This window comes from Delphinus delphis, chromosome 1 (assembly GCF_949987515.2).
Source record: "Delphinus delphis chromosome 1, mDelDel1.2, whole genome shotgun sequence".
Taxonomy (NCBI): domain Eukaryota; kingdom Metazoa; phylum Chordata; class Mammalia; order Artiodactyla; family Delphinidae; genus Delphinus; species Delphinus delphis.
In genome coordinates, this window is record NC_082683.1 from 84596581 (window position 1) to 84609498 (window position 12918).

A 12918-nucleotide genomic window follows, 5' to 3' on the forward strand; every position below is an offset into this window, starting at 1 on the left:
AGGCTGCCTGGGGGCAGTCCTGCGGTCCAGTGACCACGCTCCCGAGGTCTAAGGCAGTAAGTGTGGAGGGTTGGGCGGTGTCGCACCCACAGCGCCCTAGGAGGGCAACAGGGACTTCGGAGAGGAACGTACAAGAGAAACGGAGCACGCCACGCTGCACAGCAACAGGCCCCGGCCCACAGCGCGGAGGGCGGAGGGCGGAGGGCCTCACGCGCGCGGCGGCGCGTAGGAGGCGACGGCGGCTGCGCCCACTCCCCCTCGTTCCCGCGCCCCACCGCTCGCCGCCCGCAGCCGGGCGCCGGCGCGCTCGGCTCTTTCCGCCGCCGCCGCTGCCGCGCGCTGCCCCGTGCGCTCCGGCACCTTCGGCAATTTCCGTCGGGACCTGGCCGCCATTTTCTCTCCGCTTGTGTGTCTCGCCGGCTGCGTGGCTCGGTTCTTGTGAGCGAAGCTTTGTCCGGTTCGGCAATGGACGGGTAGGTAACGAGGCCGGCGAGGAGGTGTGCGAGAGGGGAGTGGGGTCCGCCTTCGGCCTGGTCCGGGGTCGGGCCGAAACCCCCCGGCGGTCCCTCCCCAGGGCTGGGCTGCCGTTACCCAACCCCCGCCCCATCGCACACACCCCTCCTTGGGCTTCCCCCTGGCGGGCTCTGGTCGAGAAAACGGGAAGAAAGCGGGCTTGTGGACTCGGCAGGCGTTGGGGAGACGGCGGGGCGACGACCCCGGGGAGACAGCGGGCCCCGGCGGGGCAGCGGGGGATGGGCTCTGGGGGGTCCCAGGACGTCTCGCCCGGCCCTGCCCCCTCTAGGAGCCATTTCGATCCGTAACCTGGGACCCGGACCGCGGGCGAGCGGCGCGGCTGGGAGCGGGTGTAGCGGCCGGAGAGCGAGGCCTGCGTGGGAGGCTCCCTGCGGAGAGAGAGGCCGCCCCCACCTAGGCCCCCCCAAGCCGTCCCAAGCCTCCCCGGTTTCGCCCGGCCCGGCCCGCCCCGGCTGGGGGAGATGCCGGTGGCGGGAGCTCCCGGGAAGGCTGAGTGGGAGCCGCGGGGGAAGGGGGGGGGGGCGGGGAGGCGTGCGGTGGCGGGAGGAAGGGGGAGGGCAGATGTCACACTCCTTTGTTTTCACTGGAGTCCGCTAGTGGGGGCGGGAGGCTGAAAAAACGCCTTTCTGTGTGGCCTAAGATCGTTCCAAGCTTGGCAGAAGGGCCCAGCAATTCAATCATCTCAAAAACGAAGTGTTTGTGGTCGACATCAGTCACATGGGCAAAGGCCAAGAGCCATGGCAAAAACAAGAGTAGATAGTCAACACAGGGCCATCTTTTCAGCTACTTTGACCAGTTTCTGGAAAAACAAAAACAACTCCAAAAAGCCAGAGCCGTGCTGCATCTTTGAGGCTGGCGATAGTGCTAAGTGAGGTGAGGCAAGGGCTTCGGGAAATGATACGGACCAGGGTCTCCCTGGTACTTAACGCTCCCCATCTGAAAAGATTCTTTAATAATTTAACTCATTGTTAGAAAGGAGGCACCCTTTAGGGTGAAAATATAGCCGTATTCATCCCGTTTGGGGGCATAGGAAAACAGTATCACTTAAAAAGTACGTTTATTGGAATCATTGACAGTATTTGAAGGGTCAGAAGTAAAATGTGAGTTTATTTTAATCATCTGGAGTTCGGTATTTTGTGAAGAAACTAAGTGCAGGTCACATAAAAGTTAACAGATTAACAAAATTTGAATCTTCCTAGAGGTTCTCTGGAGATTATTTTCCAGATGAAACAAATCCAGAGAAGTTCACTCTTTCCCCCAGATCAATATGGAAATAGATGGCAAAACTTGCCCTGGAATTGATGTTTCCTGTTTCTATCAAGATTACTAAAGAGTTAAGTTTTAAATCAAAGGGTAAAGGGGTATTAATAGGCTTTGGGGGTTTGTTCAGTTTGCTATTTGAAGTGTTAAAAAATACCAAAAGTGTGGTGAGTTTCATCACACCTTTGAAAGTCATTTCTAGAAAGCCAAGTTGATTATGTGCCACTGACCATCTTTGTTTTCTGTCTGCGTTGTGAGTGGAAAATTCATGAATGATGAAGTACCCTAAAAAGTTTCAAACAATGACCATTTGAAGAACAAGAGGTTGAAACTTGTTTTTTTCATTACAGAATTGTCACTGAAGTTGCAGTTGGCGTGAAGGTAGGAAAAAAGTTTAAAACTAATGAAAACTGGATTCCTCAGTCAACTGAGCATATTATCATCATTAGTGGAAACTTTCTGTTGGCTTTTGAAAACTATAATACAGCTTACAAAATTCAAGTGTAAAGTGTTTTGTTCAATTTTTAAAGTTGGTTTATATAAATAGTTTAAATAGACAACAACCATAAATTTTTTTAGAAAGGCAGCCTATGAGAATAACATTTTAAAATAGTTATGAATGGTGTTCAAGGAATTTAAAAAGCTTTCAGACATGGCTTCTTGTGAATAGAAAATAACCCAATTTTCTGAGAGGATATGATGGTTTTAAATGGACAGATAAGTGATTTGACCTAAATCATATAATTTTAGTAATCTAAGATTTTTTTAGCTCTGCTTTTGTCTTACGAAGACTAAAATATTTTCACCAATAATAAGCCTCATTAGAAATCAGTTACTCTGATCTTTAAAGAGAAAAGAAACTTGTTTAGGCAGTTAGCTTCAAATTTGAGTCAGAAGTTATAAAGCTGGTTTGTGTGTCTGTTAAAGAAAGATAGGCCTTATGGTAGAGATTGTTTGGAATCTTTCCTCACTCACTATGGCCAGGAAAACTACTCATACTTTAAACGTTAGTTCGAGTGCTTAGGCGTTTCATTTCCTTGAATCCTTGCATATTTTAACATCGTGATTTATTATAAATTTTGTTTGTAAGCCTTTCTGCCCTCTTAGGGCATGGTTCTTGTCTTAAATCTTCAATTTTCCAAGCCTGACACCATCTTCCAAGCCTAGTACTAAGATACTTGTTGGATGCAATGACATTGAATGCAGTGACATTTCCCCCCTTCAAGTGTGAGTAGTCTTGAGAGGCTGTGTGCTCAGTCCAGTTATGCTGATTGTTCCAAATAATTTTTGGAATTCTTAAAATTTCATCCATAACAGTGTGATATTAATCAGAACGCTTTTGGAGATATTTTGCGTTTTGCTTATTTTCTGTCCTCTGTATCTAGTAAACTAAGTACTTGTCCATGCTTTAATATTTAGGCTTGTCAAGTTCATATTATGTAGATTGGGGGAAAAATGATGGGCGGGAAGGTGTGTTTATTTTTATTTGGCAATGCTGTTTTCTAAGTTGAGAGTGCAAGATGTAGATATTATAGTTACCATCCAAACAGCCTCTGGAAGTGAATTTTTTAAAAGAATAAATGATTCACGTCTGAGTTGTCAACTGTTACTGGATGAGGAGAAAAGGAACTCACAGGACCCCGAACAAGCAGAGAGAAATGAGGATGCCTGGAAGAGGATGTACATATTGGGTTTATTGGCAGTTTTCTGTATTAGTAGTTTGAAGAGAAAACATTAGAAAATGATTTAAAAGTAATTGCTAGCCAATTTTTTTGTCCAGTGTTTAATATAAAAGTTTTGATAACTAAAGTTATGTTTTAAATAATTTTCTAGGATAATGGTTAAGAATTTTTGCTTTGGCGTCAGACTTAGGTACAAGTAATTAAGCTTTTATGAAATAAAAAAAAAAATAATGTGCATGGTTAAAAAAAATTTAAAGTGAAAAGTATTTCTCCCTGATATCAAGTCCTGTTTCTTAGGTGTAGATAATTATGTTAACATTATTTTTGGTGCATTTTTTCCTGAAATTATTAGTTTATATATTAGCACACATATAAACATCCTTGTTTAGCGACACATATGGATTCATGCCGTGTGTACTGGTCCATATCTTGTCGTTAAAAAAAGCTTTATTGAGATACTATTTGACATAAACTGCATATATTTAAGGTATACTAGTGTTTTGACATGTATACCCCTATGGAACTATCACCACAATCAAGATAATGAACCCCAGAAGTATCATTTTGCCCTTTTGTAATCTCTCCCATCTGCCTTTCTTTCCCCAAGCAACCACTGATCTGCTTTCTGTCACTATAGATGAGTTTGCAATTTTTAGAATTTTAAACAAATAGTCATACAGTATGTACCTTCTTTTTGCCTGGATTATTCCACTCAGCATAATTATTTTGGGATTTCACCCATATTGTGTATCAGTAGTTCATTTCTTTTTATTGCTTTGTAGTATTGCATTGTATGGATATACAGCGATTTGTTTATCCACTCAACTCTTGATGGACATTTGGATTGTTTCCAGTTTTGGGCTATAATAAGTAAAGCTTCTGTGAACATTCCTGTGCAGGTCTTTTTGTGAATGTAAGCTTTCATTTCTCTTGGGGAAATACCTATGATTGGAATGGCTAGACCATATGGTTAGGCATATGTTTAACTTTTTAAGAAACTGCAAACTATTTTCTAAAGTGGTTATACTATTTTACATTGCCACCAGCAGGGTATGAGATTTCCAGTCCATCTACATCCTCTCCAGTGCCTGTTGTCTGTTTTTTTTTGATTATAGAGATTCTAGTGGATGTGAAGTCGTAATCTTTGTGGTTTTCATTTGCATTTCTCTAATGTCTTTGGTGCTGAACATCTTTTCATGGGCTGTTTTCAAGCTGTGTATCATCTTTGGTACAGTGTCTTTTTAAATTTCTTGTCCACTTTTTAAATTGATTTATTTCTTTGAGTTTTAAGAAGTCTACATTTCTGGTTACAAGTTCTTTATCAGATATATGGTTTAAAATATTTTCTGCCACTTGTGTTTTCATTCTCTCCACAGTGTTTTGAAGAGCAGTAGTGCAGCAGTTTTTAATTCCGATGAATTTCAGTTTACCAGGTGTTCTGTGGTGTGTATTTTTTTTTGGTTTGGTGTGGCTCCTGCTTTTGGTCATATCTAAGCCATCTTGGTGTAACCCAAGGTCACGATGATTTTCTTCTCTTTTTTCTAATAGAGGTTTTACAGTTTTTAGTTTTGCATTTAAGTCTTTTTTAATTAATTTTTTTAATATGGTGCAATGTATGAATCAAGGTTTTTTGGGTTTCCATATGGACACTTTTTCTAGCAACACTCATTGAAAAGACTATTTTTTTCATTGAACTGGCTTTGCACCTGTGTCAAAAATCAGTTATGTATGTACGTATGATTCTGTTTCTGTACTGTATTCTCGTCCATTGACCCATTTTTGTCTACCTAGTAGACAAAAGCGTACTGTTTTAATTACTGTAGTTTTATATTAAATCTTGAAATCAAGTAGAACTTTGTTCTTTTTCAAAGTTGTTTTGGCTCTTCTGGGTCCTTCACATTTTCCTGTGAGTCAGTTTCTACAAAAAGGCCTGCTGGGATTTAATTGAAATTAACTTGAATCAGTAGAGCAATTTGGGGAAAATTAACATCTTAATGTTGAGTTTTCTCATCCACGAACACAATTTATCTTTCCATTTACTTAGGTCTTTCATTTCTTTCAGCATTGTTTTAGTTTTCACTGTATAGATTTTGTATTTTTTTGGTCAGATTTAGCCTTATTTTGTGTTTTTGGTGCTATTTTAAAGTAATTTAAAAAATCAGGGCTTCCCTGGTGGCGCAGTGGTTGAGAGTCCGCCTGTCGATGCAGGGGACACGGGTTCGTGTCCTGGTCCGGGAAGATCCCACATGCTGCGGAGCGGCTGGGTCCGTGAGCCATGGCCGCTGAGCCTGCGCATCTGGAACCTGTGCTCCGCAGCGGGAGAGGCCACAGCAGTGAGAGAGAGGCCTGCGTACCGCAAAAAAAAAAAAAATCAAATGTGTATTTGTTATTAATATATAGAAATACAGATTATTTATGCCCATTGCTCTTGTATTCAGCACCTTTGCCAAACTCATTTATTAGATCGAACAGCTATTTGGTAGATGCTGTCAGATTTTATATATACACTGTTCATCATATTTATTATCTGGATGCCTTTTGTTTTTCTTGCCTGTGGCATCTAGTACAATATTTAAATGATGAGAGCAGGCCGCCTTACTTTTTTCCTGATATTAGGGTAAATTACTTAAATGATATATTTTTTTCTTAAAAGTTTGGTACAGTTCACTAGTGAAGCTGTGTGGGCCTGGTGTTTTCTTTGTGGGAAGGTTTTAAACCACATTCAATTTATTGAATAGATATAGGACTATTCACATTATTCTGGAGTGAGCTTTGGTAATTTTGTTTTAATAGAATTAGTCTGTTTCATCAGAGTTGCTGAACTTATTTGCATAGGGTTGTTTGTTGTATTACATTTTAATATTTTTATTATCTGTAGAATCTATAGTGATGTTGCCTCTCTTGTTCCTGGTATTGATAGTGTCTTTTCCCTATCAGTCTGGCTAAAGATTTATTTATTGATTTCATTAATATAAAACAGAAATCAGCTTTTGGTTTCATGGAGTTTTCTCTTTCCCATTTTATTGATTTCTTCTGTTTTAATGTTTTTCTGCTTTGTATTTAGTTTGCTCTCTTCTTAGTTAACATTGAAGTTGATGTAGTTGACATATCTTTTCTAATATAGAGAGGTTTAATGCCATGTATTTTCATACAAGTGTTGCTTTCATGGCATCCCTCAAATTTTGACATTTATACTTCTTTTCATTCAGTTCAAAATACATTCCAATATGCTTTTTTATTTCTTTGACCCATGGGTTATTGAGAAGTATTTGATTTCCAAGTATTTGGAATTTTCCATGTATTTTTCTGTTACTTATTTCTAATTTAATTCCATTGTGCTTAGAGAACATTTTGTAAGACTTGAATCTTTGTAATTATTTTATTGTTTTATGGTTCAAATATATATCCTGTTTTAAGTGCATTTGATAGGGATGTGCATTCTGTTATTGTTGTGTTCTATGCATGTCAATTAGGTCATGTTTATTGGTAGTGTTGCTCAAGTGAGCTGCCTTTCCTGATTTTTTATTGCTCTGTCACTTATTGAGGAAACGATATTGAAATCTCCTATATTGTGTATTTGTTTGTTTTTCCTTGCAGTTCTACCAGTTTTTGCTTTATGTTTTTGAAGTTATAATTAGCACATAAACGTTCAGGATTACTATGTCCTCTTGATTCATTGACCCCTTTATTATTATGCAGTGACCTTTTTTATCCCTGGTAATCTATTTTGCTTTAAAATTTTTAAAAATTTCTTTGCTTTCTTTTTTTAAAATTTCTTTGCTTACTTTTTCTGATATTAATACAGCCATCTTGGCTTTCTTTTGAATACAGTTTACATGGTATATCTTTTTCCATTATCTTACTTTCACACTATTTGTATCCTTAGATTTTAAAGTGTATTTCCTGTAGACAGCATAAAATAGAGACTTGATTTTTAAATCCTATCTTACACCCTCTTCTTTTGGTTGTTGAGACCCTTCACAGTCACTATTGTTATATTAATATGGTTAGTTTTAAAAGTACCACTTTGTTGTTTTGTCTCTTATGTTCTTCATTCCCTTTTTTTTTCCTGCTTTCTTTTGGATTGAGTAATTTTTTTAATTCCATTTTAATCTCTTTAGCTGATTAGCTTATAGCTGTTTTGTTATGTTGATAGCTGTTTTAGGATTTATAGCATACATCTTTAATTTATCACAGTCTTAACTCAAGTAGTATTTATGCTACTTTACATATACTATGTGAATATTAGAATACTTCTCCCCCTTTGGCCTCTGTACTATTATTATAACATTTTACTTCTATGTGTTATAAATTCTATACGGCATTCTTTTCATTTGTTTAAACAGCCATTTATCTTTTTAAAAGATTTAAACAACAAGACAAATAATCTTCTACTTTACCCTTAACATAGTTATGCACATGCATTGGATACTTAGGGAGGATTTTCTGCAGATTTCCAGAGTTCTCTCCATGCAACTCTCTTTGGAACTCTGCCATACAAACTCTAGTTGCTTTGGTCCCCCTGGATTCTTGCCTCTTTCTTAACTCTCAGGGAGTTTTCCAAGTTCGACTTGGTTTCCTTATCTGAGCTGTGCCTTGACCTGGACTTTTTCTCAAGTAAGCTGGGACGATGATGGCCTTACCCCATGGTTGTTTTCTGACTCTGGGGGATCATTGTTCATCATTGTCTGATGTCCAGTGGTCTTGAAGAACATCGTTCTATATATTATGTGTGATTTTCTTTTTCTTTTATTTTTTTTCTCAGTTGGGCAAACTGGCTCATGTTATACCTTCTTGGCCAAAATTAGAAGTTCATTTTTTAAAAAAAAATTATGTAATATTTCTGCAGTAATAGATTTATCTTATTCTTTGTTCTGTGGATGCACCACAGTGTAGTTGCTTGACATACCACAATTTAGATCCACATTGATGAACATTTTGGTTTGATTCCCTTTGCAGTTAAAAATAGAAGCATACTAAAAATAGAAGTAAAAATGCAGTGTCAAATGAAATTTACAATTAAAAAGTTTGTTAAAACCACAATGCCACAAGTTTCTTTACTCATTTGTTTTCTACAGTTGTGTATGGGAGTGCCTGTTCTTCTACACCCTTACCAATCCTGGGTTTTAATAAAAATTTAGAATACTAGCTAATTTCACGGTTAAAAAAAAAAGTTTTGTAATTTGAAATGGGTGAGATTTTTAAAATTTGACTTTCTGTTTCTGTGAACTGCCTCTTTGTATATGTGATCTATTTCAATGATTATCTTGTTTGTTACAACTCTATATAAAAAGAAAATTGATTCATATACATCATAGGTACTTTTTCTTACAGTTTATTACTTTTTTACCTCATACAGTTTTGGGCATCTAGGTGTGTTTGAATTATGAAGTAGTATAATTTATTTTTTTTGTCTCTGATACTTAAACATTTTTAATTTCAGTTTCCTTAAAATTGAGATTATAAATTCTGAAGATTAAAAGTGATTATGCATAAAAAGTATTTTCCGTGAATTAGGTCCTTTGTTAATGTTAACCAATTTATACTACATAAAGAACAAACAATTTTTATAGCTTTAGGGTATGTTGAAATCTCATCTTTCATTATCCTTATAAATGTGCTGTAGATTTTACTCAGCTCTCAATGATTTTAGACTCCTTTCTATTTGGTCAGGTCAGTGAGACTGTAAAACAAGAAAGGAAATTTGTGAATTTTTAATATGAAGTTTGTTGCATTTGTTTAAAATGTTTTTTTATGTTCTTTGTAATTTGTTTCAGAGGTTTCATTTCTGTACTCTTAACCATTTTTGCCTTTGAAATTCTTGCAGAATAATGGGCCCAAGTAGTTAGCTTTTTTCAAGTTAAATTTCACAGGAATTTTGAAAGCACTGGTTGTAAATTGCTGAATGCACAGTTTTAAGTTGTGATATGACTATTTTATTCATCATCATTGGCTTTCCTAGACAATTACAGTAAAATAATGCTAAAGAAAACTTTTTTTTAATAGTTGAACATAACTGATTTATAATAGGTAGGTTAAGAAAAACTGTGTTGTTTGGGTTTTTAGATTTTGAGTTTTCTTAAAATGTTACATAATGCTTGCTAGGGTATTTGTATTAGAATTTCAAATTAGAGACATTAGTGTGTCTGCTGAATGTCAGCACTGTGTTAAAGACTGGTGATTCAGAGACATTAAGAATAGAATATATGTGTCTTGAGGGCAGAGACCTTTTTTGTTTTATTGTTTCTGTGTCATCAGTAGTGCCTGTTAAATAGTACATACTCAGTATATATTTAATGACTATTGAAGGGTCTCTGGCTTCAACATGCTCATAATCTCATGAGCCACTTATCAGTAAAAAGGTAAATATCAATTTTATTGCACAACATTCTTCCTGTTTGCTGGAGATCCAAAAGAGCTGTATCTCTAGAACCTCATCTAGTTGAAGAAACAAATATACAAGGTTTAAGCAAATGCCCTATGGCTACGTTTAGGGAAGATTGGTTCGTAGAATCAGAGTAGATTTCATGAAATCAGTGGATTGTGACCTGTGTATTGTAAATGTTTGGGAGCAGAAGTGAGCAGTATATGCTGAGGGGAAGACATGGCCAAAGTTTTGTCAATAGGCTGGCACAAATTCATAGCCCTTGAACAAGTTAGCTGAATGATGGATTTTACAGCGAAGGGTTTGTGTAATATATGGGAGGGAGAGTAAAAATAGAATGGCCGATAGGTTGGAGAAAATTTCAAGTATTTCATGTGGTAGGCAGTATTCCATATATCTGTAAGCTTCCATACATGAAAGTAGCTCATTATTCTGCTATCTTTAGAATGTGGAGACTGAGCTGCAAAATAGTTGGCTTTGGTACTGTATGGAGCACCATGAATTAGAATATAGTCGTTAACTATTCTAATCTCTTACTTGGTCCATTTGTGTTCCTGAACTGTAATAGCTTTCTTAATTTAGTTTCGGACATACTTCATTAAGGGCTAAGGTGGTTAGGTAATATTTTTACTTTAAAAGTAATAAAATACAACAGTTATGAAAGGTATGTGTTTTTGAGCAATGATTCGTCTTATAACTGTTATGGTGAATTTTAAACATTAAAAAAAGACACAGTAGTATCACGAAGCGTTATTTATATGTCACTCAGCCCCAACAATCATCAACGAACAACCCATTGCTAAAACTTAGGAGATCCACACTCTACTTTTCTCCTCCTGTATTATTTTGAGAAAAATTCCAGATTATTTGTTTCATCCATAAATGTTTTGGTGTGTCTCTTTAAAAGATAGGGTCAGTCCTCCCTCTCTTTCTGTTTTAAAGAAATACAATCACAGTACTGTTAGTGCACCCCCCCCCAAAAAAAATAGCAACAATTGCTTAATGTTCTTAAGTGCCAGATTTGTAAGATTTCTATTTGTCTCATGAAAGTCATAATATTTTTACAGAGTTCATTTTTCGTGGTGGGGAGGGATCAGGATCAAATAAGAACACATTCAGTAAATTGACATGCCTTTTAAATTTCTTTCACTTTACGAATTCTCCTTTTACCACTGTGAGGTTTTTCATAATTACATTTTATTGTTGAAGAAAACTGGTTGTTGGTCTTACAGAGTTGTCCATAGTCTGCATATACTGATTGTATTCTGATGTTGTAATTGTTATGTTGTCCATATAGTCAGTTGGTAGATGGATCTACAGACCATCAGGTTCTCTTTCTGTTTTTAGTAATATTTTATAAGTGGTGATATGTTTTTCCATTAGAAGATATGATATCTGATTTTTTTTGCATATGTCTGTGTGATGTTTTTTCCAAGAACATTTTGTAATAACTTTTTCTTCAATTTGTTTATGCTCAGCATAGTTTGCTCAATAGACATCTGTTTGTCAGTATTCTGAAAGGATATATACAAAGAAGTATATCTTGAAAGTCCAATTAAATTTTCTATAATAGAAATATATTAAAATTGAACATAAATTGGCATTACTGATGGTGGGCAAGAAATTTTTTTCAATGAAGGGCTTGTCAAATTAAAAGCACGTGATGTAGAATTAACAGACTAGAGTTGGCCTCTAACATTGAAAAAGGTAACCTCTGAGTTTCAGTTTTACAACTTTTAAGATGGGTTTAACAGGACCTACCTCAGAAATTATGTTGAAGATTGAATAATATGTAAAAGATTTAGCACAGAATGGCTGTAAGTGCTCAAATGATGGTGATGCTTGGTATTGTAGTTCTTTAATTTGTCAATCCTATTTAGAAGGAGCCCTTTATTAGAAGTCAACGTTGAAGTTTTTATTTTTTGTTACTGATTTCTAGGAGTTTTTGTATATTGTGGGTACTAAAGCTTTGTTAGTTATATATGGTACAGATAAATTCCTTCCTGTCTGTGGCTTGATTTTTTTGCATTGATGAATAGAGTAGGAAATTTTAACATTAAATTTACGTTTTAGTTTTAAGAAATCTTCTTAAACTCAAGGTTTGATACTATATAGTCTTCTGGATTTTATTTTGAAAATTTTTAAATTTTGATTTTCACATTTAGGGCCTCAGTTTACATGTAATTTAATTTTTGTGTAATGTGTTGTAAATGGCTAACAAATCTGGTACACACTCAGTTGAATGGTTCATATTTTCCTACTGATCTGCAGTGTTAGTTGTCAGGTTTCCATATATGTGTGAAACTTTCCCTCGGGTATCTCTTGTTTCATTGTCTATTACTGTCTTACTACCCAAATGTCTTAATTTAACGTGGCATCACAGTAAGTTTTGGAATCTTGGAGAGTGAATTTTGCAACTTCAAAATTGTCTTGGCATTTTCTTCACTGTATATATATTTTTAAGATCAGTTGGCTAAGTTCCATGAAGACTTTTCAGGTTTTGATTATAGTTGTACTATATTTATAAGTTAATTGGAGAGTATTGTATTTGTATTATCAAAAAAATAAGATGGCAGAGCTGGAGAGAACAGTGATATTTTTCTTTGAAGAATTTTTCCTTTACTTCTCCGTACTATTTTGTTTAATGCTTAATGCAGAAACTTAATGCTTTAGGCAAAAAGGAAAATTCACTGATAATTAATTAATTCACTGATAATTTTACCAAAGCTAATCAGCACTGTATGTACTTCCCATCATTTTCCCTACATGTTAGAAGGATTTTTAAAAGCTTATGTGTAGGCATGAGGAAAGAGAGATGCTTCTTTGCCAGTTTGATTTTTTTCCAAAGTTATTGATTTACTTTTCTATTCTATTTACTTTTCTATTGATTTACTTTTCTATTATTGATGTACTTTTCTATTTCCCAGAATTTTAAGCATTTTTAAATTCTCCCTTTTTAAATTTTTATTAACAGTACACATTCATATTTTATCTTTTTTCTTTTTTTTTTTCCTTATCAGAGACCTTATTTTACTGGTCTTTTCAAAGTACCAGCTT

At 36.5% G+C, this 12918-nt stretch overlaps 1 protein-coding gene across 4 annotated transcripts in view; it reads left to right on the forward strand.

Annotated features, from left to right (window-relative positions):
* The first annotated feature begins 341 nt into the window (after nucleotides 1-341).
* The window catches only part of PTBP2 (polypyrimidine tract binding protein 2), an 83975-nt gene continuing 71398 nt past the window's right edge, over nucleotides 342-12918 (forward strand). For 3 of the 4 annotated variants that reach the window (XM_060026034.1, XM_060026042.1, XM_060026051.1), the window contains exons 1-2: nucleotides 342-473; nucleotides 2145-2175. In XM_060026034.1, the coding sequence (XP_059882017.1) occupies nucleotides 466-473; nucleotides 2145-2175 (39 nt within the window). In that variant the 5' untranslated portion in view covers nucleotides 342-465. The remainder of the gene's footprint in view (nucleotides 474-2144; nucleotides 2176-12918) is intronic. The other variant, XM_060026025.2, reaches the window with a different exon arrangement.